The sequence below is a fragment of the Pongo pygmaeus genome, chromosome 2, assembly GCF_028885625.2.
Source record: "Pongo pygmaeus isolate AG05252 chromosome 2, NHGRI_mPonPyg2-v2.0_pri, whole genome shotgun sequence".
Taxonomy (NCBI): Eukaryota; Metazoa; Chordata; class Mammalia; order Primates; family Hominidae; genus Pongo; species Pongo pygmaeus.
The window spans coordinates 159,383,591-159,410,934 of NC_085930.1; the positions used below are offsets into that span (position 1 = coordinate 159,383,591).

General features: G+C 37.1%; 1 protein-coding gene across 5 annotated transcripts in view; it reads left to right on the top strand.

The window, feature by feature from the left end:
• Positions 1 to 27,344, top strand: part of EIF2A (eukaryotic translation initiation factor 2A) — a 38,086-nt gene that overhangs the window by 8,034 nt on the left and 2,708 nt on the right. For 2 of the 5 annotated variants that reach the window (XM_054480257.2, XM_063662341.1), the window contains 9 exons: positions 4,229 to 4,303; positions 8,435 to 8,553; positions 9,409 to 9,508; positions 10,191 to 10,273; positions 13,559 to 13,632; positions 13,769 to 13,913; positions 14,046 to 14,162; positions 17,851 to 18,422; positions 21,497 to 21,610. In XM_054480257.2, coding sequence (XP_054336232.1) covers positions 4,229 to 4,303; positions 8,435 to 8,553; positions 9,409 to 9,508; positions 10,191 to 10,273; positions 13,559 to 13,632; positions 13,769 to 13,913; positions 14,046 to 14,162; positions 17,851 to 18,422; positions 21,497 to 21,610 — 1,399 coding nt within the window. Of the gene's footprint in view, positions 1 to 4,228; positions 4,304 to 5,399; positions 5,475 to 8,215; positions 8,554 to 9,408; positions 9,509 to 10,190; positions 10,274 to 13,558; positions 13,633 to 13,768; positions 13,914 to 14,045; positions 14,163 to 17,850; positions 18,423 to 21,496; positions 21,611 to 27,344 lie in introns of those variants that run through there. The other 3 variants (XM_054480260.1, XM_063662343.1, XM_063662342.1) reach the window with 2 other exon arrangements.

Here is a 27,344-nt window from a genome sequence, read left to right on the forward strand (position 1 = left end):
GATGGGAACATTAAGAATTATGAATAGAAAGATAAAGCATGTCAAATATATAAATGCTCCCCCGAAAAATCCCCCCTCCATTTAAACCTTACTGGTCAGCATTGGTGGTTGATGGAGTCCTCACTCATTACTTTGAAAATTGATAAATAAAGGGAAGGAGTCAAGCATTTATCTCGCCTTTCTTATACAAACTGTTTCTCAGAGTAACCAAGTGGTTGATGAGAAAAAGAATTTTATAGACGAATTCCAGTTAATAAATGGAGAATGGATGCTGGATCAGACAATTACCATTTTGTAATCCTCAAGAAATGTATCTAGGCCAGTGGTTCTCAAACTTTACCAAGCATCAGAATCGTCTGAAAAGCTCGTTAAAATCCAGATTGCAGCTCTCTTTCCAAATGTTCAGATTCATTAGATTGGTGGTAGGGCCCAATAATTTGCGTTTTTAACAAATTCCCCAGTGATACTGATGCTGCAAATCTGGGGACCCCCCTTTAAGAACCACTGATCTATGCACATGATCCTCAAAAGATGCTGAAACCTTTAGCTGAACTGTTTGATGACTGTTAATGGGGAACTTTATAATCAGGCTGTTGTCATCTGACTCTACTGACCAATTTTTATTAGGCCCAGTTCTCTAGAACCTTGCTACAGGAAGCATGGGCCCAACCAAGACCAACTATATTGGCATCACTCTTGAGCCAGTACAGAAATGCATCTCAGGCCCTACCCAACTTACTGAATCAGAATCTGTATTTTAGCTAGATCTTCAGATGATTTATATGCACTTTTTTTTTTTTTTTCCAGAGTCTTGCTCTGCCGCCCAGGCTAGAATGGAGTGGTGTAATCATGGCCCACTGCAGCCTCAACCTCCCAGGCTCAAACAATACTCCTGCCTCAGTATCCCAAGTAGCTGGGACTATAGGCACATGCCACCATGCCTGGCTAATTTTTGTATGTTTTGTAGAGATGGGGGTCTCACTATGTTGCCCAGGCTGCTCTCCAACTCCTGGGCTCAAGAGATCCAACCGCCTTGGCCTCCCAAAGTGCTGGGATTACAGGCCTCAGCCACCATGCCTGGCCTGTATGCACATTATTTATTTACTTATTTATTTATTTATTTTTTTTTTATGGAGTTTCACTCTTGTTGCCCAAGCTGGAGTGCAATGGTACAATCTTGGCTCACTGCAACCTCTGCTTCCTGGGTTCAAGCGATTCTCCTGCCTCAGCCTCCCAAGTAGCTGGGATTATAGGCGCCTGCTACCACACCTGGCTAATGTTTTTATTTTTAGTAGAGACGTGGTTTCACCGTGTTGGCCAGGCTGGTCTCGAACTTCTGACCTTAGGTGATCCACCCTCCTTGGCCTCCCAAAGTGCTGGGATTACAGGCGTGAGCCACCACACCCGGCCCTGTATGCACATTAATGTTTGAGAAGCACTACTCTAGAAAACCCGGTCTGGCTGGGCGTGGTGGCTCATGCGTGTAATCCCAGCACTTTGGGAGGCCAAGGTGGGTGGATCACTTGAGCCCAGGAGTTCAAGATGAGCCTGGGCAGTATGGCAAAACCCCATATCTATTTAAAAAACAACAAAAACTATGGCAAAGTTATGTGCTACACTTCATTAGGGTATGCATTCCCAGGGCTGCAGGAGTAGGGGAGAAAGGGAAATGAGACAGGGAAGGAGTTAAAGCAAATATGATGGGATATACTGAGCTGACCACAAATCCACAAAATATAGCCAACTTGCTTGGTCATGTGTGCAAAATGTCTCCAGAAAGGCTGTATGGAACATTTGTACTTCAGAACAGTTTGTTGTGTGGAGACGGGGTAAGAAGTTTACTGCAGCCTCTTAGCCTGTTTGGGTTGAATCTGAGTGCCAGAGCTCCTCTGTGTGCTGCTGCAGTGCATGGTGGAAGCCATGTGGAAGTATGGCCCTTAACTCTGCAGACTCCAAGACAACCAGTGGCGTTAGGAGATGAGGTCTCTTCATTGAATAGTTGAGGCGTGGCAGCAGGAAGAGTTAGGTAGATACAAGGAGGCACATGACTGAATCCAGTACAATCTCAGTATCACTAAGAGTAGAACAGAGAGATAGTTATATGTCTCCTGGTGAGTTATTATACAGTAGGAACTGTACTGTACATATCTTCTACGAAAGTTAAAAAAACTTCAGACTCAGAATTTAGTCGGTCTTTTACATGAGTAGTTCTCAAATGTGGCTGCACGATAGAATGACCTAGGGAGCTTTTAAAAAACCCAGTATTAAATCCAAGTATTGGGTATTAAATGATATTAAGAAGTTAATTTTGTGAGATGAAGTGGCATGGTGGTGATTATGTTTTTAAAAAAATATACTCACTGGTTAGAGATGCATAATCAAGTATAGAATAATATGATGATGACATCTAGTTTTTGCGTTGGAATGTTGTGGCATGAAAGATAAAAGTGGGGAATAGATAAACAAAATTGGCTCTGAGTTAATAGTTACTTAAGCTTGATGATGAGTGCATAGGTGGATTATCATACTTTTTCTCTATTTTTTGTGTATGTTTGAAATTTTTCATTCAAAAAATTACACCAGAAGGAAAGAGACAAAATTTCCCAATTGCCAAGACCAAGAAAATAATTGAATTCTGGATTCTGTAGTTTAGTAAGCTTGTCTTCAGTCTGAAACATGGCTCTAGAATGAGCTACTAAAAGGACAGTTTATAATCATTGAGATAAGGGAGTGTTTATTAAGTCAAAATGAGCTTCCTAAGAACAAATTGTTTCAAGCTTATCTCGTTTCCTTTCTGGGTAGAATTTCCAGACAGAATAATAGAATACACATTAGAATAACAGAACTGTAAACATAATTTTGGCAAAATATCTGAGAAATGAGAAAGTCTTTGGGTTGCATGATGATGACAGAATTGTCATTGGTTAAGATCAGTAAAGTCAGCTGATTAATGAGTTAGTTTTAATTTGAGGGAAGGACTGTTGGTGAGCCACAGGATCTTGTTCAGAGCTCACTGAACAGTCTTGTAAATAATTTAGATGATTGTAAGGACTAACTAATGTTTTAAAAGAGAAAATCAAGATTTAAGTAGGCCTCAGTAGGCTAGAATGATAGGCCAAAACCTGGGTGGAATTTAATGAAGATAATTTTAAAATTCTGCCGTAAGGTTCAGAAATGAGTTGTAAGTGTAGGGTAGTATAGGATGGGGAACATCTTGATCATAGCTGTTTATGTGGGAAAGATTTTTTTTATTTTTATTTTTTTGTGTGGTGGAGTCTCACTCTTTCGCTCAGGCTGGACAGTGGCGTAAGGGCTCACTGCAACCTCTGCCTTCTGGATTGAAGCAATTCTCCTGCCTCAGCGTCCTGAGTAGCTGGGACTACAGGCGCCCACCACCACACCTGGCTAATTTTTGTATTTTTATTAGAGACAGGGTTTCGCCATGTTGCCCAGCTGGTCTCGAACTCCTGACCTCAGGTGATCTGCCTGCCTCGGCCTCCCAGACTGCTGGGATTACAGGCGTGAGCCATTGCACCATGAGAAAGAGATTTTAAAAATGTTTTATTATCTATAAACTGAGTGTAAGCCGTCATTATTGTGTGATTGCAGAAGCACAAATGTCATCTTCATTTGTGCAGATGAATTAATGCAAAGATAGTATAAGGGATGTATCAGTCAGTTCTCAATGCTTTTGTTGTTATTTAGCAATTCAAATTATTTTTTAGCCAGGAAGTTCTCATCTCATGTTGTGACTACACTAATGTACATCTACATGTGCACAGATACAAGTTTCTATTTGGGTATTCATTATCACTGGGTGATGTATTCATAGTAAACATCTTCAGTTCGGAGATACAGTACTTAGAGTTTTGATTACTTGATAGAATATTCCCAAGTAGTTAAGTGAGGAGTCTCTTATTTTTGTTATACTTTCTATATCTACACATGAGAAATTGATGGAAGGCCTACCACACAAACTTATTCACCCAAAAGGGCTCTATTTTTCTCTTAAAATCCATCTGTTAGTATGAAATCATTTTCCAGCTTACTTTACAGTGATAGCATTGCATTTTAAAGTATTTTGGCAGATGAAAGCATTTTGGAATTTTCTGAAATTTGTGCAAGTTCTTAGTTATTAAATTGATAGTGAAATGGTTGATTTTATAATCAGATTTTTTTGAAAAGTATTAATGCTTATTCATTTAAACCTTTTTTTTGTCATTTTCAGAGAATCTGGGAAGAATTGCAAAGTCTATACCTTTAGTAAGGATGGGACCTTGTTTGCCTGGGGCAATGGAGAAAAGTTAGTGTTCATTTACATAACATATTTTGTGTATCATGAATATAAACACAACTGGCATTATTTGAATAACAGATATTTGAGTGTCATTAATAAAATCCATCTTTTAATGTCATGATGTAGTGAGATATTACCTCTCGTTACACAGAATACCTTCAAAGTTGTTCATTTCTATGTATATGCCATGACTTGTTTGAGTTATCTAGTTACTTAGAATTAAAAATTAATGTATGAAAAATATAATTTAATGCTAAAGAAGTTGAGTTGTTTTAAATAGTGCTCTAAGTTATTGGTTGGAGTTTCTTAAATCTGCACTAACACTGCGAAAATAATTCTCTTTACTCATTTAATCCTAGATGTAGATACTTTTTTATCTTTGCTGTTAAATTACTAACAACTGCTTGCAGTTATTATTATTAGTCTTATGTATATAAAAGTGTATGTTATTCAAAAGAACGTTTAGTATAATATATGTTACATAAAATACCAGTTTACAAAATTGGTTGTGCACAAAAAATTATGTTGATTAAATGCTTATATTTTATTAAGAAAACCAGTCCTTTTTAATTTTTCAAGAGTTACTACAACATTTTATTTCATAGACCATGCAAATGCCCAAATATTTGTTGCTCGGCTTAAAGTTATTTACATTGTTTTAAACCACATATAATACTGTTAGGTTTTTCAAAAGGGAGAAAATGCATGCATTAGTTTGAAAAGTAAATTTTAAACGTTGTTCTTTACAATGGTAATGTATTCAGAAGTCTTTCAACTCCCCGGTGAGATTGGATTAATACTTGCTTTTTAAAAATTGACTACTAAAGAGAACATGTTGAATTAGTTGATTCACCTTTTATGACTATAAGTAGCTGGCAGAATTAGCTTTTATAATTTAAAAAAATTGGTCTTTTGTTCTTTTTCTTTTTTCTTTTTTTTTTTTTTTTTCAATTTTAATAGAGACAGGGTCTTGTTATGTTGATCAGGTTAGGTTCAAACTCCTGGCCCCAAGCAGTCCTCCTGCCTTGGCCTCCCAAAGTGTTGTGATTATAGGTGTTAGCCACTATGCCCAGCCGTTTTTTTTTTTTTTTTTTTTTGAGACAGGGTCTCACTCTGTCACCCAGGCTGGAGTGGTGCGGTGGCATGATCTCAGCTCACAGCAACCTCCGCCTCCCAGGTTCAAGCGATTCTCCTGCCTCAGCCTCCCCAGTAGCTGAGACTACAGGCGGACAACACCACGTCTGGCTAATTTTTGTATTTTTAATAGAGGTGGTGTTTCACCATGTTGGTCAGGCTGGTCTCTAACTTGTGACCTCAAGTGATCCACCTGCTTCATTCAGCCTCCCAAAGTGCTAGGATTACAGGCATGAGCCACCTCACCCAGCCTGAATCTACTACTCTCAAATCATTAATAATATAATTATAATGAGTCTTATCTACAATGTTAACAGTTTTAATCTCAGCCTCAAAAAATAGGATGTGATCTCAAAATTTCTTACTCTTTTTTGTGTAACCTATTGTGGGTACTTAAATTTTATTTTTTAATCCATATTTTAGTTTGTATTATTTCAGTAATGAGTCAATAGAAATTTACTAACTAATGGGCTATACTATACTTCTTTTCATTGTCTTTTTTTGTTTGTTTTTGAAGTATTCCTTGTTCTTCTAGCTTAGAGTTTGTTGAATAAGTCTGTTTTTACCTTGGCAGTTATTGTTAATGGTTCACTCATATCCACACTTAACCTTCTATGGGATTCAACTCGGAATCTTTTTAGTATGTCCCCATATGTCATGTCCATGATTTTAATAGATATCTTCTATATTAAGTTCTAGCATTTATTTCATTAAAGTGCTGTGACCACAATGGTACTTATTGTTCTGGGGCAAGAGAACTAGATTTCATGTATTGATTGTGGTCTTTGTTCAGTTTCCGGTTAACTAAGTCAGAAACCGTTACTGATTCTTCCTTAAATATGTTTTTTCTTAATTAAAATAAACATCCTTCATTAAACTAAGAATAACTCTTAAAGACCATCAATTCTGAGTAGGCTCTGGTTGCAAAGCAAAGAAAAAAATAAAGGTTAACAATAGCAACAAGAAGAAAACAAGAAAGCATCTTGTAATTCTAAAATAGGTTATTTGCAGCAGGTTGTAAAGATCTCCATGTAGGTGTATGTGTGTTTAAATACTATGTGGTAATTTTTCATTCTTTTCAGTGACTGCTTATCTTAACCTCAGTTATCTTCCTCAAACCTTAGTAGAACAAAGTTACTTATAGCAACTTCTGGAATAAGATGGAGAGTCTTTTTTTTTTTTAAACACCCCAGAGTGTTTAGTACATAAAAGTGAGTCAGGCCAAACTGATTTCAAAGCTTGGTTGTGGCATTTATCAATTGTATGATCTTGAGCAAATTGTCAAATCATTTTATTTTTCTAAGCCTAAATTTAAGCACTTGTAAAACAGAAATGATGACATTTGTAAGATTGTTGTAAGGATTAAATGAGAAAACGTACATAAAGTGGTTAGATACATAGAAAAAATCCCAAAATGGAACTGCTTTTATCATACAATTATTGTCATTTTTGTCATTGTACCATAATAATTCTTAGAATCGTATCTTTTAGAGATTGCTCTTGAGATTGTAGTAGACATCAAATGTCTCCTTACTGATTTCCTTAGCTGCTATAGCTTCTATTTATTTAAAAAAAAATTTTTTTTAATTGAGATGGGATCTTGCTATGTTGCCCGGGCTGGTTTTGAACTCCTGGGCTCAAGCAGTCCTCCCACCTCAGCCTCCCAACGTGCTGGGATTACAGGCATGAGCCACTGCACCTGGCCCATTTATTCAAATTTAAAAGTATACTTTTGCGGGCCAGACACGGTGGCTCATACCTGTAATCCCAGCACTTTGGAAGGCCAAGGTGGGTGGATCATCTGAGGTCAGGAGTTCAAGACCAGCCTGGCCAACATGGTGAAACCCCATCTCTACCAAAAATACAAAAATTAGCCAGGCGTGGTGACATGCGCCTGTAGTCCCAGCTACTCGGGAGGCTTAGGCAGCAGAATCACTTAAACCCAGGAGGTGGAGGTTGCTGTGAGCCAAGACTGTGCCACTGCACTCCAGCCTGGGTGACAGAGTGAGACTCCATCTCAAATAAAAAATAAAACAAAAGTATACTTTTGCCATTTTCTCTAGCACCTCTGCCTTTCCTTTGGTTTGATAGACCTCAGCTTCTCTATAGATTAGTTTTGTGTTCACTTAAAGGTGTTTTTTTCCTTTTCATCTGAAGGTGGAATCATCCATGTGTCTTCTATTTGATATCATTTCCCAGCACTAGCCTTATATAGGAGCCTTTTGGTAAAATATACATTTTTTTTTTTTTTTTTTTTTTGAGACGGAGTCTCACTCTGTCACCCAGGCTGGAGTGCAGTGGCACGATCTCAGCCGACTGCAGCCTCTGCCTCCCGAGTAGCTGGGATTACAGGTGCCCACTGCCGTGCCCGGCTAATTTTTGTAGTGTTAGTAGAGACAGAGGTTCTCCATGTTGGCCAGGCTGGTCTCGAACTCCTGACCTCAGGTGATCCACCCACCTCGACCTCCCAAAGTGCTGGGATTACAGGTGTGAGCCACTGCACCTGGCCATTTTTTTTTTTTTGAAGTTAAGGTATTTCCTGCATATTTTCTAGAACCAACTTAAAGTTGATTTTTATGAAAAATGAACATTTTGGGCTGGGCATGGTGGCTCACGCCTGTAATCCCAGCACTTTGGGAGGCCGAGGCGGGCGGATCACGAGGTCAGGAGATCAAGACCATCCTCACTAACACGGTGAAACCCCATCTCTACTAAAAATACAAAAAATTAGCCGGGCGTGGTGGCGGTCGCCTGTAGTCCCAGCTACTTGGGAGGCTGAGGCAGGAGAATGGCATGAACCCGGGAGGTGGGGCTTGCAGTGAGCCGAGATCGCGCCACTGCACTCCAGCCTGGGAGACAGCGAGACTCTGTCTCAAAAAAAAAAAAAAGGAAAAGTGAACATTTTGGAGTGATCTGTATTTGAAAAGAGGTATGAATGTTTTGGTTAGTGTTGACTACTATAAAACAGTATTTCATTGCTGAAATAATTTCTTTTGAAACCAGAGTAAATATTATCAGTGTCACTAACAAGGGACTACTGCACTCCTTCGACCTCCCAAAGGCAGTTTGCCTTGAATTCTCACCCAAAAATACTATCCTGGCAACGTGGCAGCCTTATACTAGTAAGTATTTTCTCAGTGTAAAAATACTCTGACAGGATCAATTATGTTTAGTGGGGGGAAAAGTTATAAAGTTCATAACCTCATACAAAAGTAATTAGTCTTTCTGATAGTAAATAGTGTTTGTGAATATTTATGATCAACAGTGAATCTTGTACTCTCCAAATAAACAATGTATTGAAAGTAATTTCAAGGTATATGGTAAGTTTGTAAAGAGCCATTATGAGCTAAAGGAAAAGAAAAAGCTCAAGGGAAAATTCAGGAAGTAAATAACTGCTGGATAGAGATTTCTGAAGATTAAGAATAACAATGACTTTTAAAATCAATACTTTTAAATAATTATTATGTGAAAGGAAGTACAGTAGACAAAACATCTAAGGGATGTGTATGGGATAACAGATTAGAAAATGTTGTGCCATTTTCCAATATATTTAAAGAGATACCTAATGATAATACATTATATGAACATTTTATATAGCTGTGTTTCATGTAATAAAATAGTTATAGGGGCTTATTTTAAGAAACATTTTCTAATAATGTTGATATTGTTGAATAAGTAAATGATAATAGGTCATTATTGGCTTACAGACCTTCAGAGTTTTTGTTCTTTCAAGAGGTATGAACTCTAATGAATCTTATTTTTCCAAGTAAATGAAAGAGATACTGAGAATCAGTTGAGAATCATGAGTGGGTTATGTAACCTTTTATTTATTTATTTATTTATTTTGGTAACACAGAGGCAAGCTTTCATGATTTAACCCATTTGATAGTAATCCATGTCAAACTTAATAAATAAGAAAAATAATCCTTTTACAAATGTTACAAGGCAATTAGTGAAAAAAAGAATTTTTATTGCAGCTTCTAAAGATGGCACAGCTGGGATTCCCAACCTACAACTTTATGATGTGAAAACTGGGACATGTTTGAAATCTTTCATCCAGAAAAAAATGCAAAATTGGTAAATAAATGGTTTAAAATACTAATTTTTTACATGGTATTTTTAATGTCATCACTGTATAATATTTGTTTTCCTGATATTGATTTAAAAAATAACTTATCAGACAAAAATCTACATTTTTAAGGATTTTGTATGTAGGAATGTAATAGAGCAAAAACTTGATCTTTCTTTCCTTTAGTATTAAGTGGAAAGGAACAATGTTTCTTTTTTTTGTTTGTTTGAGACGGAGTCTCACTCTGTCGCCCAGGCTGGAGTGCAGTGGCCTGATTTTGGCTCACAGCAACCTCCGCCTCCTAGGTTCAAGCAATTTCACCTGCCTCAGCCTCCCAAGTAGCTGGGACTACAGGCACGTGCCACCTTGCCTGGCTAATTTTTGTATTTTTAGTAGAGATGGGGTTTCACCATGTTGGCCAGGCTGGTCTTGAACTCCTGACCTCAGGTGATCCATCTGCCTCGGCCTCCCAAAGTGCTGGGATTGCAGGTGTGAGCCACCACACCTGGCCTTTTCTATTAACATATATTGACTAAAACTATTAGTAACTGACTTAATATCATATTTATAAGTGTTTATAAGTGTTTTTCCTTAAATGGTAACCAATATCATAAATTACTTTAACATGTTAATGTGATGTTACAGTCCGTCTGAATATTTTTTATACTTTTTTTTTTTTTATTGACATAGGTGTCCATCCTGGTCAGAAGATGAAACTCTCTGTGCCCGCAATGTTAACAATGAAGTTCACTTCTTTGAAAACAACAATTTTAGTATGGAAAGATTTATGACATAATTTTATTACTTACTGTAATCGTACACAGTTTTCATTAACTTTTATGACATCATAGGGTTTTCCTAAATACTGTTAATTTATTAATCAATAATTACTGTTACATTCATTTGCATAATTCTTTATAAGTCTGAATTCAGTGAAAATCTGTAACACAAAGGTTTTCTTTTACAGTAACTTTTTATTATCTGGTAATTGCTATTAAGACATTTGAATATCTTCCTGAATTTAATTGCTATTGAAATTCTGTGACACAAATTTTTTAGATATTTTATCGTGTAGAATTTTAAACTTCAGACACTAGTTCTAGTAACCATCAGCTTGTGGCCAATCTTATCTCATCCATACATCTCTCCAGCTACCATCTCTCTTACTAAGTGAAAGCAAATCCCAGATATGGTATACTTTTATATACTTGTTAAATATGTAATTGTAAATATTTCAGGGTAGATTTCTGAAGATTGGGGCCTTTCATTTTTTAAACTTAGCCACAACACCATTATCACAAATTATTAAATATGTGTTCAAATTTCTACTAATTGCAAATGTTACAATTTTTTTTAAAACTCAGGATCCAAATAAGGTACTGCACATTGTGGTTGATTGATATATCTTTTATGTTTCTTTTGGTCCTATAAGTTCCCACTCCATCTTTTATTTTATTCTTCATAATTTATTGTTTAAGAAACAAGGTTATTTGTCTTTCATGTTTTCCCATAGTTTGAATTTTGCTTTTGTATCCCATGGTATAATTTAACATGTTCATCTGTCCCCTATAAATTGCAAGTTGGCTCTAGAGTTGGTCAGCTTCAGGTTCTTTTTTAGGTAAGTAAGGGTAAGACTACATTATAAGGTGGTGTTCACTTCTTTTATCAAGAAGCACATAATGTCTGGTTGTCTTTAATTTTGTAGGCTTAGCTGACATTAATGTTTCATGCCTGGATGCATTATTTCATCAGTGGTTGCAAATTGTTGATACTCTGGTTTTTTCTCCCTCACTTATTTTTCAGCTGTACTGCTTCTATAAAGAAAAATTTCCCCTTCTATTATTTGGTTACCTAGTGCTGCATTTATATAGAAAAGGCGGGATAAATATTCTTGCTTTTATCAATTTTAATATAATGTATTCTATCTCTAGCAACCTTCATTGTAACCAATTAGCTTTTTCCCCATTCTTGTTTTTCAAGAGTGGGCCTCATTCTTTTGTCCAAGCTGAGTGCAATCATGGCTCAGTGCAATCATGGCTCGCTGCAACCTCGACTTCCTGGGCTCAAGCAATTCTGACTCAGCCTCCCAAGTAGCTGGGACTACAGGCTTGCACCACCATGCCCGGCTAATTTTTGATTATTTGTAGAGACAGGATCTCATTATGTTGCCCAGGCTGTTTTTTAGTTCCATTCTTTTTTTTTTTTTCCGAGATGGAGTTTCACTGTTGTTGCCTGGGCTAGAGTGCAATGGTGCGATCTCGGCTTACCGCAGCCTCCGCCTCTCAGGTTCAAGTGATTCTCCTGCCTCAGCCTCCTGAGTAGCTGAGATTACAGGCTTGTGCCACCATGCCCGGCCAATTTTGTATTTTTAGTAGAGATGGGGTTTTGCCATGTTGGTCAGTCTGGTCTCGAGCTCCTGACCTCAGGTGATCCACCTGCCTCAGCCTCCCAAAGTGCTGGCATTACAGGCGTGAGCCACCGCGCCTGGCCTTTTTAGTCTCATTCTTAATGAGCTGTGGATTTAAAAGGTATGTGTTTCAGTCCATTGTAGTTATTTTTCTTATTGATGCTCAAATTGTCTCATCTTTGACCAACTAGTCTTTAGTGACTTCTTTGCTATATGGTAAGACAATTGTACATTTCTAACCATTACACCTAGAACTGGCTAATTTTTCAGGAAACCCTGTCTCCTTTTTGGTGTGCTACTTTTGAATAGCTATTGATCTCTGAAATTGAACAAAGAAAAAGTATTAGCTCTTGATCTCATTGAAGGAAACATTAGAAGGAAATAGGGTTTCTTGAAAAATTGGCTGAGTCTAGCAAAAAAAATGGTATTTAGGTTCTAGGGATTCTTATTTGCTGTTGCATTGATCATTGTTTCTAGGCCCTTTTTTTTCTATTTAAAAGATGTAACAATCATAATTTTATTTAAATTAAAGTTTTAAATGTATAGTTTTATTTCAATTAAAGACTACAAGGTTTTTATTTAACTTCTTCTATCTTATTGTCACCACCAAGAATCTTGTTACTCTGGAATACCAGGGATGATAATTTGAGAATATCACATTCACATAAGTATTCATTTGGTTTCTTCCACATTGTCCACAGGGTATTCTTAGAATCTTAATACTAAAAAGTAACACTATTACTGAAAATAATTTTTTAAAAAGGGTTTGCAGTTATTTTTGTCTTTAGAGCATCCCATTACTGATTGTACAGTTTTGAGTATATCATAGTTAGAATAGGAATTGGTAACTTTGTTCACACGTACCAAAGATGGCATGTAGGCTGATTTTGAGCAGCATCCAATCAGTATAGTTATGCATTTTATTTTCCTGTGTTTGAGGCGCACTGTCACCTCACTGTTTCTGGGTTAGCTTGTTTTCTTGTCTTATTCTCCTCTTTGTGAGCATGTCAAATGAAGAGGGATCACCACTTTGACAGTTTGGTGTGCTGCTTTTGAAAAGCCATTGATCTCTGAAATTGAACAAAGAAAGTATATTAGCTCTTGATCTAATTAACTAGGGTAGCAGTTTTATTAATAATAGCATGGTTCAGACTGCCTGGAATAGAGTAAGCTCTTAATATCAGCCGTTGTTACTGTGGTTGTGATCATCATTATCATGCATCTGTTTATCACATTAAGTTACAGAATTTCCGTATCCACATTCTGCAGTAGCAGGCCAAGGTTGATCTTTCCCTTCTAATAGTCTCTAAGACCACTTTATTTCAGCGATTGAAGAGAGGATAACTGACATTTATCAAATACCTACCATGTGCCTGGCACTGTTCTCTTAAAACCAATTACTGAGAGTTGGGTGGTATAATCCCATTACTTGCCTAAGCTCACACTGCAAGTAAATGACTGAGTAGAAATTGAAGCCTACATTTGTCTTGTTCCTACCCCATGCTTTTTCCACTGTGTTATTGTGTCTCACCAGGAGGAGACTATAGTGAGTAGTATTAGTGTGTAGTTATAGTGATCTTTTATAATGTATTCAGAGTTTAACCTGTTCCTTTTAGGTTCTCTCATCAATCTGATTTACTCTTTTTTTTAGACACCATTACAAATAAATTGCATTTGCAAAAAATTAATGATTTTGTATTATCACCTGGACCCCAACCATACAAGGTAATTGCTGTTTTTGTTTATGTGTAATATTATGTGTTTAAACCTTTTCCTAGTTTTTTTGTGATTGTAAAAACATGTCCATCTCAGTTTTTATTCTTCAAAAAATTAAGTAATGATTTATGTCTATGTATCTTAGGTGGCTGTCTATGTTCCAGGAAGTAAAGGTGCACCTTCATTTGTTAGATTATATCAGTACCCCAACTTTGCTGGACCTCATGCAGCTTTAGCTAATAAAAGTTTCTTTAAGGCAGATAAAGTTACAATGCTGTGGAATAAAAAAGGTATGCTAAGTATTTTATCCCTCCTTTTGTTTATCAGTTGTTAATTTAGGCTGTATTCCTATGTGTATAACAGAAGAATCAATGCCCATTTAATTTGTGTTTTAAATCTAATTAAAGTTTTTACTGTTATAGCTACTGCTGTGTTGGTAATAGCTAGCACAGATGTTGACAAGACAGGAGCTTCCTACTATGGAGAACAAACTCTACACTACATTGCAACAAATGGAGAAAGTGCTGTAGTGCAATTACGTGAGTATTCCAGCAGTCTTCCTTTGATTAGAAACAATGATAGTAAAAAATACTATGCCATAAAGATGATATAATCTAAATTCTTGATCAAAAGATAGACTTCATATACCTTAATAACCTTTAAGATAAAATTCTTCTTAATTAAGAAACTTAAAAATCATCCTCAAACATACCTTATGTTGGCAGAATACAATTAGTTATTTGAGTTACGCCAGTGTTTTAGAAGTGAACTTCCTGAGTGAGGTAATTTCATTGTAGTAGCTCTTTTGGAACTTACTTAGCTAATTATGACAGCAAATTGTTTAATACTGTCTTTAGAATTGTTAGTAATATCCAAGAGGCCAGGCATGGTGGCTCGTGCTTGTAATTCCAACACATTTTGGGAGGCTGAGATGGGAGGATCATTTGAGCCCAGGAGTTCAAGACCAGCCTGATCAACATAGAGAGACCCTACCTCTACAAAAAATAGAAAAAGTTAGCCAGGCATGGTGGCGTATGTCTGTAGTCCCAGCTCCTCAGGAGACTGAGGCAGGAGGATCACTTGAGCCCAGAAGTTCAAGGCTGCAGTGAGCTATGATAATGTCACTGTACTTCAGCCTGGGTGAAAGAGCGAGACCCTGTCTCAGAATAATAATATCCAAGAATGTTACCACTTCATTTGTTGTTTTAATGAACTAAAACTTTAAAATAATAGTTTTAAAATACTGATAGCGTCCTAATTTTCTCATTTTGAATTGAACATGTGTAAGTAGGGTAATCTATCTTTTAAAAAAACTATTTCCATTGAAGTCAGAGAAAAAACAAGGATGGCTCCCCTTTTCACTTTATTTTAATAACATTCTGAAATACCTAGTCACTATAATCAGCAGAAGTAAAATATATACAGTTTTGAAAGAAAGCAAAATCATCTCTGCTCATGTAGATGAAGTCACACTATAACAGCTACTTTAAAAAAATGAAAGATTCCATATACAGCAAAAAATAATAAGAACAAATATATAGGGCCAATGAGAAGAAAACTTTAAAACTCTTCAGAGAGACAAACTATGACCTTTACTAAGAAGAATTATTTTTATAAAGATGTCATTTCTCTCCTGTCAGTCTAAAACTAAATTTAAATGCTAACTGATTTTTTTTTTAACTAAATAAACTGGCTGTAAGGTTGGTGTTGAAAAATGAACACACAAGAATATTTTGGAAACTTGTGTAAAAGAAGAGCAGGGCAGGGGAAGTTATCTGGAGTTCTGACACTACCAGATATTAAAATGTACCCAGCACTTTGGGAGGTTGAGGTGGGCGGATCATGAGGTCAGGAGATCAAGACCATCCTGGCTAACATGGTGAAACCCCGTCTTTACTAAAAATACAAAAATTAGTTGGGTGTGGTGGCACATGCCTGTAATCCTAGCTACTCGGGAGGCTGAGGCATGAGAATTGCTTGAACCCAGGAGTGGGAGGTTGCAATGAGCCAAGATCGTGCCACCGCACTCCAGCCTGCTGACAGGGTGAGACTCTGTCACAAAAAAAAAAAAAAAGTAAGCCAATTGTAATTAAGACAGTTTGGTTGTGGTATGTGGATATACTGGTAAAACTGATAAATCAGTGGAAGAGAACAGAGTCCAGAAATAGATCCATACTTTTGTAGACATTAATATATAATAAAGTCAGCATTTGAATCAATGGAGGAGAAAATATTGATCATTTAATATATGGTTTGGGATAACTGGCTAGCCATTTGAAACAAAAGGTTATTATCTTCTTCACAAAATAAATTCTGGTTGGGTCAAAAACTTATACATAAGACTGCAGAGGAATTAGAAGAATATATGGGAGAATTTTTTTTCTAATCTTAAGAGTAGAAAAAGACTTTTTAAACAAAACAGAAGTACTAAGGGGAAAAAATAATGAATTTGACCATAGAGGAATAATGGATTATTACAATGAGAGAAGAAAAGAGTCCATAAATTAAACAAAATGAACAAAAAGTTGGGGAAAATATATTTTTTAAATAGTCAAGTGATGAGTATGAGGAAGGGCAAATTTTCTTAATATATCAAGTAAGCCAAGTAAAAGCCCAATAATTGGAGAAAACTAAAATAGGCATAGGATAGTAAAAATTAGTCCTCAGAGCCGGTGTGGTGGCTCATGCATATAATCCCAACTATCTAGGAGGCTGAGGTGGGAGGATTGTATGAGCCAAGAAATTTGAGGCTGCAGTGAGCTAAGATCCCACGGCTGTACTCCAGCCTTGGTGACAGAATGAGACCATCTCTTTAAAAAAAAAAAAAAAAGAAGAAAAAAATCAGCCCATAGAAAAAGAAATAAAATTACTTATATTAAAAGATGCTTAACTTATAATTTAAAAAATAGAAATGAAAACAAGATAGACATTTTCACTTAGTAGGCTGATGAAGATAAAAATAGGAAACTACACAGTATGGTTGAAGTATAGTGAGGGGGAAGCCTGCATCATCAAAAACTGCTGATAGAGGCTGGGCACGGTGGCTCATGCCTGTAATCAGTCCCAGCACTTTGGGAGGCTGAGGCAGGTGGATCACCTGACATTAGGAGTTCAAAACCAGCCTGACCAACATGGCGAAACCCGATCTCTACTAAAAATACAAAATTAGCCCGGCATGGTGGCTCATGCCTGTAATCCCAGCTACTCAGGAGGCTGAGGCAGGAGAATTGTTTGAACCTGGGAGGCAGAGGTTGCATTGAGCCGAGACCGTGCCACTGCACTCCAGACCGGGCAACGAGAGTGAAACTCCATCTCAAAAACAAAAAAAAACTCTGAAAGGATATCCAAGAAATATAACAGAGGGTTGCCTTTGTGTAAAGTGACGTGTGTTTGTGGCTTTTTTTTTGAGATGGAGTCTTGCTCTGTTGCCGAGGCTGGAGTGCAGTGGCATGATCTTAGCTCACTGCAACCTCTGCCTCCCAGGTTCAAGCACTTCTCCTGCCTCAGCCTCCCGAGCTGGGATTACAGGTGCATGCCACTGTGCCCAACTAATTTTTCTAGTTTTAGTAGAGATGGGGGGTTTCACCATGTTGGCCAGGCTGGTCTCAAACTCTTGACCTCAGGTGATCTGCCCACCTCGGCCTCCCAAAGTCCTGGGATTATAGGCGTGAGCCATCGCACCTGGTCTTTTGTGGCATTTTAAAAAATATAGGGCACAGTGGCTTATGCCTATAATCCTAGCACTTTGGAATGCCAAGGCAGGAGGATCCCTTGAGCCCAGGAAGTCGAGGCAGCAGTAAGCTGTGATCATGCCACTGCACTCCAGCCTGGGCCACAAAGTAAGATCCCATTTCTATAAATAAATAAATAAATAGATAAATAAATAAATAAATAAATAAAATAGTTTGTATTTTGATTATCATCTGCACGTATTACCCCTTCCAAAAAAAAAAATTTGTTTATTAATAGTAACAAACTATTACTATAAGGCCATATTACCAAAATGTTTAAAAGAAATTAAGATTCAGTAGGGGTTCTTAAATAAATTTATGATTATACATTAATCCCCCTAGTATATAATGTAAGAGTATTTATTTTAATGTTAACATTCTTTGAAATTTTTTTATCTGTTTGACATGTTTGTGAGTACTATATGATGGTAACTTTTGCTAACAAATATTTATATAGTTCTTTATTGCTAATTTGGGCTTTATATTCTTTTTCTAGCAAAAAATGGCCCCATTTATGATGTAGTTTGGAATTCTAGTTCTACTGAGTTTTGTGCTGTATATGGTTTTATGCCTGCCAAAGCGACAATTTTCAACTTGAAATGTGATCCTGTATTTGACTTTGGAACTGGTCCTCGTAATGCAGCCTACTATAGCCCTCATGGACATATATTAGTATTAGCTGGATTTGGAAATCTGAGGGGACAAATGGAAGTGTGGGATGTGAAAAACTACAAACTTATTTCTAAACCGGTGGCTTCTGATTCTACATATTTTGCTTGGTGCCCGGATGGTGAGCATATTTTAACAGCTACATGTGCTCCCAGGTTACGGGTTAATAATGGATACAAAATTTGGCATTATACTGGCTCTATCTTGCACAAGTATGATGTGCCATCAAATGCAGAATTATGGCAGGTTTCTTGGCAGCCATTTTTGGATGGAATATTTCCAGCAAAAACAATAACTTACCAAGCAGTTCCAAGTGAAGTACCCAATGAGGAACCTAAAGTTGCAACAGCTTATAGACCCCCAGCTTTAAGAAATAAACCAATCACCAATTCCAAATTGGTAAGTAAAGTTTTACTACTTTTATAGAAAAAAAGTTTATTTTGGGCCAGGAGTGGTGGTTCACACCTGTAATCCCAGCACTTTGGGAGGCTGAGGCGGGAGGATCACTTGAGGTCAGGAGTTTGAGACCAGACTGGCCAACATGTTGAAACCCTGTCTCTACTAAAAATAACAAAAATTAGCTGGGCATGGTGGCGCATGCCCGTAGTCCCAGCTACTCGGGAAGCTGAGGCAGGAGAATCACTTGAACCCGGGAGGTGGAGGTTGCAGTGAGCCGAGATCACACCACTGCACTCCAGCCCGAGCAACAGAGTGAGACTCCGTCTCAAAAAGAAAAAAAAAAAACCAGCCTTTCTCTTGGACTAAACAAAATGTATGACTGGTCTGAAACTTCTTAATTTCCATCGAAATGTTCTATTTAAGCAGTATTGTTTTATTTATGTAAAATTATATAAAGACATATGATATTTATTTGTATTTATCATATTTATTTAGATTTAAAAAGAAAGTATACAGTAGACTTCGGATTTTTCCTATTTCTGTATCGGAATTTTCCTTACCTCAGATAAAAACAAAAGTAACTCCAACCCATCCTGCTTTCTTAATCTGTGCATGATGGCACAATTCTTTGATCCATAAAAGTAGTAGGTTTATTTTGGTGAGGGGGACAAATTGATACAGAAAATAATACTTTGAAAATGGTGATGAAATTAGGTAAGAACTTAAAATCAGGATTTTTTTTTTGAGACAGAGTCTCACTCTGTCATCGAGGCTAGAGTGCAGTGGCGCGATCTCTGCTCACTGCAGCCTCCGCCTCCTGGGTTCAAGCAATTCTCCTGCCTCAGCCTTTTGAGTAGTTGGGATTACAGTGCCTGCCACCACGTCCAGCTAATTTTTTTATTTTTAGTAGAGACGGGGTTTTGCCCTGTTGGCCAGGCTGGTCTGGAACTCCCAACCTTAGGTGATCCACCCTTCTTGCCCTCCCAAAGTGCTAGAATTACAGGCGTGAGCCACTGTACCCAGCCAGGATTTTTTTGTTAACATTTAAGATTTCTACTAAATTTTTGCTTTTTTATGTGGCATGATGATTGTGTGGTCCTGTCAAATCATTTTAGTTGAAGTAGCTATATGCCCAGTAATTAGAAATGTTTACGTGTATCTAATTCCAGAAACGAGCTAAATTACAAAGAAAATACTGTCAAGAAATTACTAGAAACAAAGACAGTGTAGTAGATAACTTCACAAAGGAGGAGGGTTACACAGCAGTAGGGGGAAAAAGTGTTGGGGTTCATCCCCCACAGAAAAAAGTTTTTTATAAGTAAAAATTTATATATAAATTGTACTTAAAGAATATTTATTAGCTTTCCAAAAAGACCTTCACCTTTTAAGATGTGTTCGTTGGTCCGGCGTGGGGGTTTCCATCTGTAATCTCAGCACTTTGGGAGACCGAAAGTTGGGTCTCCCAACTTTCGTTGGGAGACCGAATAGTTGGGCATGGTGGTGTCTGCCTGTGATCCCAGCAACTTGGGGGTGTTGATGTGGGAAATTCATTTGAGCCCAGGAGGAGGAGGTTGCAGTGAGCTGAGAAATTAAAATGTGTTCATCAAAAACAGGCCCATAATAATTGATATAACTGAATAAACAAAGTTTATTAATAAGAATGAAATTATGCATAATGAGCACATAGTACCAAAACCAGAAAAAACTCATGATTTATAGGAGTTGTGTGGATTTTTTTAATCTCAAGTGGAAGGCTCTCAGTGGCTACATGATGCTCATAAGTGTGGAAGAGACTTGTAACTTATCTCTTCTTCCTGCATCATTTTTCATCAAAGTTCGCCTGAGCAGAAACTTTTCAGCCAAAGCAAACTACTACAGAAGAGCCCACTATTGAAAGAATTTTCATATTATGTATAAAACAAATGTTCAGCAAATATTGTATAACTTAAGTAGCATTTTATGCAACATGGATACAAATGAAATGAAAGAGCCTTGCACTCCAAATTTGTCTGCTGTTCTACAAATGTGGGTTCTCATACTATTCAGTTTGTTTCAAGTAGAATATGAACATACCCAGAACTTTGATGACCTGAAATAGTTAATGCATTTGCTAAGATAAGGTCACTTTATGGTTTCTTATTTATTACTCTGCATCTTAAGTGTTTGAGCTCTGCTCATTTCCATATAGGACTTATAAGTAAAATGCAGATCTGAGACCTAGTACTCAGGAAACTTCATGGAGAGCTGGTACTTTTGATGTGCTGAGTTATGATAGAGTCTGAGAGACAGTTAACATTAAAATAATAGCAATATAGATAGAAATCAGTAAGTACATGAATCTGATAGAGAGTTGTAGTGCCATCACTTATACTGTATGTCGTCTAAAACTGTTCTGGAGATACATTGAACCTATAATTCACCATCTTTTCTATTGTGGAATATAGTTGTTACATGGTTACATGAATATCTGATGTTGGAAATGATTGTCTTCATTGTATAATCTGACAAACCATGTAATTTTTTTTTGGTCTCTTCATATGTCAATCCCAGGTTTGTAATTATCTAGTTAATTACTCCTTTCTATTTCATTTATTTTCTTATAATCTATTCTTGTTTTTTCATTTGCTTTTATTTTTAATCTTCTAATTTCTGATTTTACAAGTAAAGATCTAGCAAGTAATTCTTTGTGTGAAGAAAACAAGCGAGGCAACTGGGTTTCTGTTGACAATAGTTAGAACCAAAAAGGCCTCAGAAGAAGCTGTTGTTGGGATCTAGTTTTTATAAGAATCATGTGTCTGTAGCAGTGCTAAGAAAAATTCTGTTTGAACAAAACTAAAGTGAATTTTGCCAGCTCTGATATGATTGAAAGATATAGCAACTAATAGGAAGACCCCAATTAAATCCATCCTGACAGTTGGGAGTGTGCCACTAGCAATGAGTTTCGAAATAATCTTTGCTAATGATCTTAAATTTGATAAAATAAGTTTATCCTATATTAGCAGAAGTGTATAATTTGTTGTTGTAGGTGTTTACAACATGGACTCCATTTCAAAATTATTTTACATTTTCCATAGCATGAAGAGGAGCCACCTCAGAATATGAAACCACAATCGGGAAACGATAAGCCATTATCAAAAACAGCTCTTAAAAATCAAAGGAAGCATGAAGCTAAGAAAGCTGCAAAGCAGGTATTTGGGGCACTAATCTCATAACAAAACAAATAGTCAGTTATGGCTGGGCGCAGTGGCCCACGCCTGTAATCCCAGCACTTTGGGAGGCTGAGGCGAGTGGATCACTTGAGGTTAGGAGTTCAAGACCAGACTGGCCAACATGGTGAAACCCTGTCTCTACTAAAAATTCAAAAATTAGTTGGCCATGGCTTATAATCTCAGCTACTCAGGAGGCTGAGGCAGGAGAATTACTTGAACCTGGGAGGTGGAGGTTGCAGTGAGCCATGGTTGCGTCACTGCACTCTAGCCTTCCAGCCTGTGTGACAGAGAGAGACTCCATCTCCAAAAAAAAAAGGCAGTTAAGTTAGCTTTAAGCCTTAAAGTTTAAAGAATTGTCCTAAATACTTGACTGTGACCAGGTGTGGTGGCTCATGCCTGTAACCCAACACTTTGGGAGGCCAACGTGGGAGAACTGCTTGAGCCCAGGAGTTCGAGACCAGCCTGGGCAACATAGTGAGACCCCCGTCTCTACGAAAAATTTTTTGCTGGGCATGATGGCATGTACCCCGTAGTCCCAGCTACTTGGGAAGCTGAGATGGTAGGATCACTTGAGCTTGGGAGGTTGAGGCTGCAGTGAGCTGTGATTGTACCACTCCAGCCTGAGTAACAGAGCAAGACCATGACTCGGAAAAAAAAAAAGAAAAAGAAAAAAAGCACAAAAAACCTTGGCTCTTACATTATAAAATGTAGTTGGAGTTAGACTTAAATAGGCAGAATATCTTTCTTTTGTGTTTGCCTATGAATTTCTAAGTAATCCTGTCTGTATGATGAGTGACAAAAGAAACTGGACTTGACATCATAACCTGAGATACTAATGGTATTATATAAGCATGTTACTTGCTGTAGACCCTTTTGGTGGCACTTGTGTGAAGTGCTGTAGTTTGCTTTCCTTGAAGTATGTATTTACTAAGAGAAGCTGGAAATTACATGACTTAAGCCATTTGGGCACTCAGTATTATAGTACTATATGAAATTATTTATCTGGGAATCGAAATACCAGAAGTACCCAAATAATGGGATATTTCCAAAATAGTTTCTTATTTGATTATGTAGTTGAAAAGCCACACCAGTGTAAATAATTGACAAATTGTGATATTGTATAGCTCAGTGTAAATAATTGACAAATTGTGATAATGTGATTGGCTGGGCTGGGGATATCTGGTTAGTGAAGTTATGGTGATCACATTTTTGCAATTCAGGTACAGTACATGTCTCAATCCATTCAGGCTGTTACCTTATACTAGGTAATTTATAAACAAATTTATTGCTCACAGTTCTAGAAGCTGGGGCGCTGGCAGATTTGGTATCTGGTGAGAACCCGTTCGTCATAGATGGCACCTTCTTTGTGTGTCCTGCCATGGTGGAAGGGACAGTGGAGCTCTCTTTGGTCTCTTTTATTAAGCTACTAATCTCATTCTTGAGTGTGGAATCCTCATGACTTAATCATTTTCCAAATGCCCCACCTTTTAATACTATTACATTGGGTATTAGGTCCCAAACTATGAATTTGAGGGAAACACCAATATGTCAGACCGTAGCAGTGGGGTAGGGTTTTTGGATTTTTTGTTTTTGTTTTTTTTGAGACACTCTCTGTCTCACTCTGTTATCTAGGCTGGAGTGCAGAGGCATGATCACGGCTCACTGCAACCCCAAACCCTGAGCTCAAGTAATCCTGCCTCAGCTTCCCAAGTAACTAGGACCGTACATGTACACCACCATTCCCAACTAATTTTTTTATTTTTGTAAAGATAGGTTATCGCTATGTTTTTCAGGCTGGAAATGGGGGTAGGTTTTTTTGGTTTTGTTTTGGTTTGGTTTTTGTTTTTTGAGACCGAGTTTTGCCATGTTGCCCAGGCTAGTCTCAAACTCCTGAGCTCAAGCAGTCCGTCCACCTCAGCCTCCCAAAGTGCTTGGATTACAGGCGTGAGCCACTGTGCCCATCCTAGAAAGGGCAGATTTTTAACAGCTGGTTGCTATATCACCAGTACAGTCTTGCTGATAATTCTTGAATTTTGACAGGTCTAGGCTGGTTATGTTTTGGGAGGCAGTTACTATTTTAAGGTGTAGAATTGTATTATGCAACCATATTCTGCTAAAATCTGGACTTTTAGAAAAACCATTCTGCTCATTTGTAGTTAATATGTTTCATCCCCAGAAGTATCTTTTAATTGGTCAGCTTTAGGTTATTCCAAGTAAAAATTATCTATTCCCTGCATTTGATATTAGATTTGTATAAAAGCAAGTCTTGTCCCTTCATCAGTACAAGTAGGGACCTCTACTGGCCCTGGATATTACAACTCATTAGTAGTATCCTTACAACTTGATAACTAAGATGCCCTTTGAGTTTTAGGGCCTCTCTGAAATGCACTCAACTTAGAATTCTATTTTTATAAGCAAAGTTTCTTCCACTTTATCAAAAGATATTTTTAATATGACCATTGGTGATACTGGACTAAGATTCCTTTATACTTATTATATAAATAATTACTTACATAATTACATATGATTATAATTAATAATTATAACCATTAATATACTAAATCATAATTGTATTAATTATATAAATAATATACAAATTCTATTAGTTTATACATTTTATAATATAAATTGATAATTATTTCACATTTAATATAATGAAATTATTATTGTAAATAATGGTTATTTATAACTCAGTTATAAATGTGTAACTCTTTATAGCTCATGGTAATAGTGTGATCAGCTGGGCTGATCAGTTATAAATTTACAACTCTCAGTTATATGTTTATACCTGTCAGTTTTTTTTAAAAGAGCCAATACAGTCATCAAGCACCTACACACGTTTTTTACTAAAGATGATACCAAAGGTGATACCAGTAATCCCTCATTGTGGAGTTGCTTTTTGAATTGTTTTTCCAGTAATAGCAAAGGTTTTCAACTTGCAAGATAAACTATTCAGTATGTATTTTGGGGACGACTGGCTGAAGTTAGTAAAAGTTGTGGCTGTGTGATGGAACAAAGCTAAATGGCCCTTGACAGAATCTCACCTTATCCAGGCCTTCTTAGTCCTGACTCTGAAGTAAATAGTCAAAGATAGAGCAGTCAGATGTATATAATCTAACTAGTATTTTTATAAACTGGTGATAATTTTATAAGTTTGTTGACTTTACCAAAAAAGAGTTGAAACATAAGAATTTAATCTTACTATATATACGGCCTTTCTAGAGAATGGCTAGAACTTAAGTATAATAATGCAGACATTTCAACTTGTTCTTGGTTAGTTTGTGGGGAAAAATAAATTTTATATATCACTTAATTTTAATGGTTTTTCACATGTATAACATTAACCTTTCTTCCTAGAGAGTTATATTCTTAGCTCATTACAAACAACTAAAATTTTATATTTTTAAAATCTGATATCAAAAGTGAATTTTGATAGGCAGAATATCCCCTTTTCTTTTATTGAATCTTCTACTTTAATTTTATATTGTGAAAAATATAAAACTGCCTGTTACCAGAACTTACCGGCTCCTTAAGAGGAGAAACAATATTTTCTTTCGAATTCTCAAAGTGCCCAATAATTTGTTTTCGTGTAGAAGGTAAAGAATTGTTTATTAAAGAGTACCAAAAAGTGAAACCAACATGACTTTAAAAAGAAAAATTGGCTGGGCGCAGTGGCTCACACCTGTAATCCCAGCACTTTGGGAGGCTGAGGTGGGCGGATCACCTGAGGTCTGGAATTCGAGATCAGCCTGGCTAACATGGTGAAACCCCATCTCTACTAAAAATACAAAATTAGCTGGGTGTGGTAGCAGGTGCCTGTAATCCCATCTACTTGGGAGGCTGAGGCAGGAAAATCGTTTGAACCCGGGAGGTGGAGGTTGCAATGAGCTGGAGTCACGCCACTGCACTCCAGCCTGGACTCTGTCTCCAAAAAAAAAAAAAAAGAGAAAAATTGACTTCAATTCTGTATTTTCTAAAAACTCTTAGGCAGACTTTTAGAGTTGAAGATCTAGAAGTGATACCCTATTCTATGTTCCCTGAGGATGCTTTAGAAGTTCAGAGTATCCTACCCAGCACTCTGAGTAAAAGGTTATGGAGACCTGGAGCATTATATATATATTCCACTGGAAATTCTATAAGAAGTAGAAACCCTACCTTGGAGCCAATAAATACTTACATAACTTTTTTCCCCTCTTACCAAAATATATATCTTGTCATAATTATAAAGGAAGAGTCATTCCTTTACTTTTTTATTTATTTAGCCTGTGCAACGAAGCAAGTATTATGCTAGGGGCTCAGTTCTAATGGGGAATGGTAGAATATGGTGTTACCATAGGGAAAAATACTGGGCATTATGAGAGCCTGGGAAAGGTGCGACTATCCAGTCTTAAGGTGGGGAGATTTTCCAGAAGACTTAAAGGATAAGTAGGGTTCAGCCAGGTGACTTGTGGGGGGAAGGTGTTCTAGGCACAAGGAACAATATATAGTAGTCTCCCTTTATCCTGGAGGGGCAGAGCTATGCCTGAAACCACAGATAGTACCGAACCCTATAGAGACTGTGATACACAGTAAGAGATTAACAGTAACTCATAAGAAAATAGAGCAATTATAATAATATACTGTAATAAAAGATATGTGAATATGGTCTCTCAAAATATCTAATTGTGTTGTATTCACCCTTTTTGCGACAATGTGAGATGGTACAATGCCTGTGTGGTAAGATGAATGACCATGGCTATAACATGCAGTTCGAGGTGCAGCTGCAAAACTAGCACTAATCTCTTTTTTCTTCTTCCCAAGTTCATGGATAGGTTTAATCTTACTGTAAATCATAGCAAATCAGCATACAATATTTTTTATTCCTTATTAAGAACTTTCACCTTTTCACTTAAAGGGAGCACTTTACGGCTTCTCTTTGGCATATCCGAGTTGCCAGCATCACTACTCTGCACTTTGGGACCATTATTAAGTAAAATAAGGGTTACTTAGACACAAGTACTGTTGATACCATGACAGTTGATCTGATAACCAAGACAGCTACTAGTGAAAAATAGGTGGGGAGCGAATACACTGTGGATACACTGGATAAAAGAATGATTCTCGTTCTAGGCAGGATGCTGAGAGATTTCATCACACAGCTTAAAACTTATGAATTGTTTATTTCTGGGATTTTCCATGTAATATTTTTGGGCTGCAGTTGACCTTTGGGTACTGAAACCATGGTTAAGGGAGACTGCTGTACACAAAGGCCAGGGGCAAGAGTATACAGCACCTTAGTGGAAATAAAAGTCATTCAGAATCAGTGAGGAGGGACAAGAAAAGTTATCAGAGGTCTGATCATATTGGAAGCATTATGGTATCCCTTTAAGGGGAAAAAAGTTTTGTGGTACTTTGTTGCAGAGCTGAATTGATCTGATTATAAATTAATATCTGTAGGATTCTTATTCTTGTAGCATAATCCATTACAGGTACTTGATCGTACATATTCTTCATAGTTTTGGAGAGAGCCTTGTGAGAGTGAAACTTTAAACACCTTAAATAGAAAAGCCCTCTCATATGTTCAAACCATCTATCTACTGGCACATCTCAGAATATGCAAAAGTTTGGAATGCTTGTTGGCTGGTACAGAAACCTCCTGGTTTACTCTGATAAGGTCATTTTATTTCTAATATGGGAGTATGTAGCATACTTCATGAGACCTTTAATTCAGATT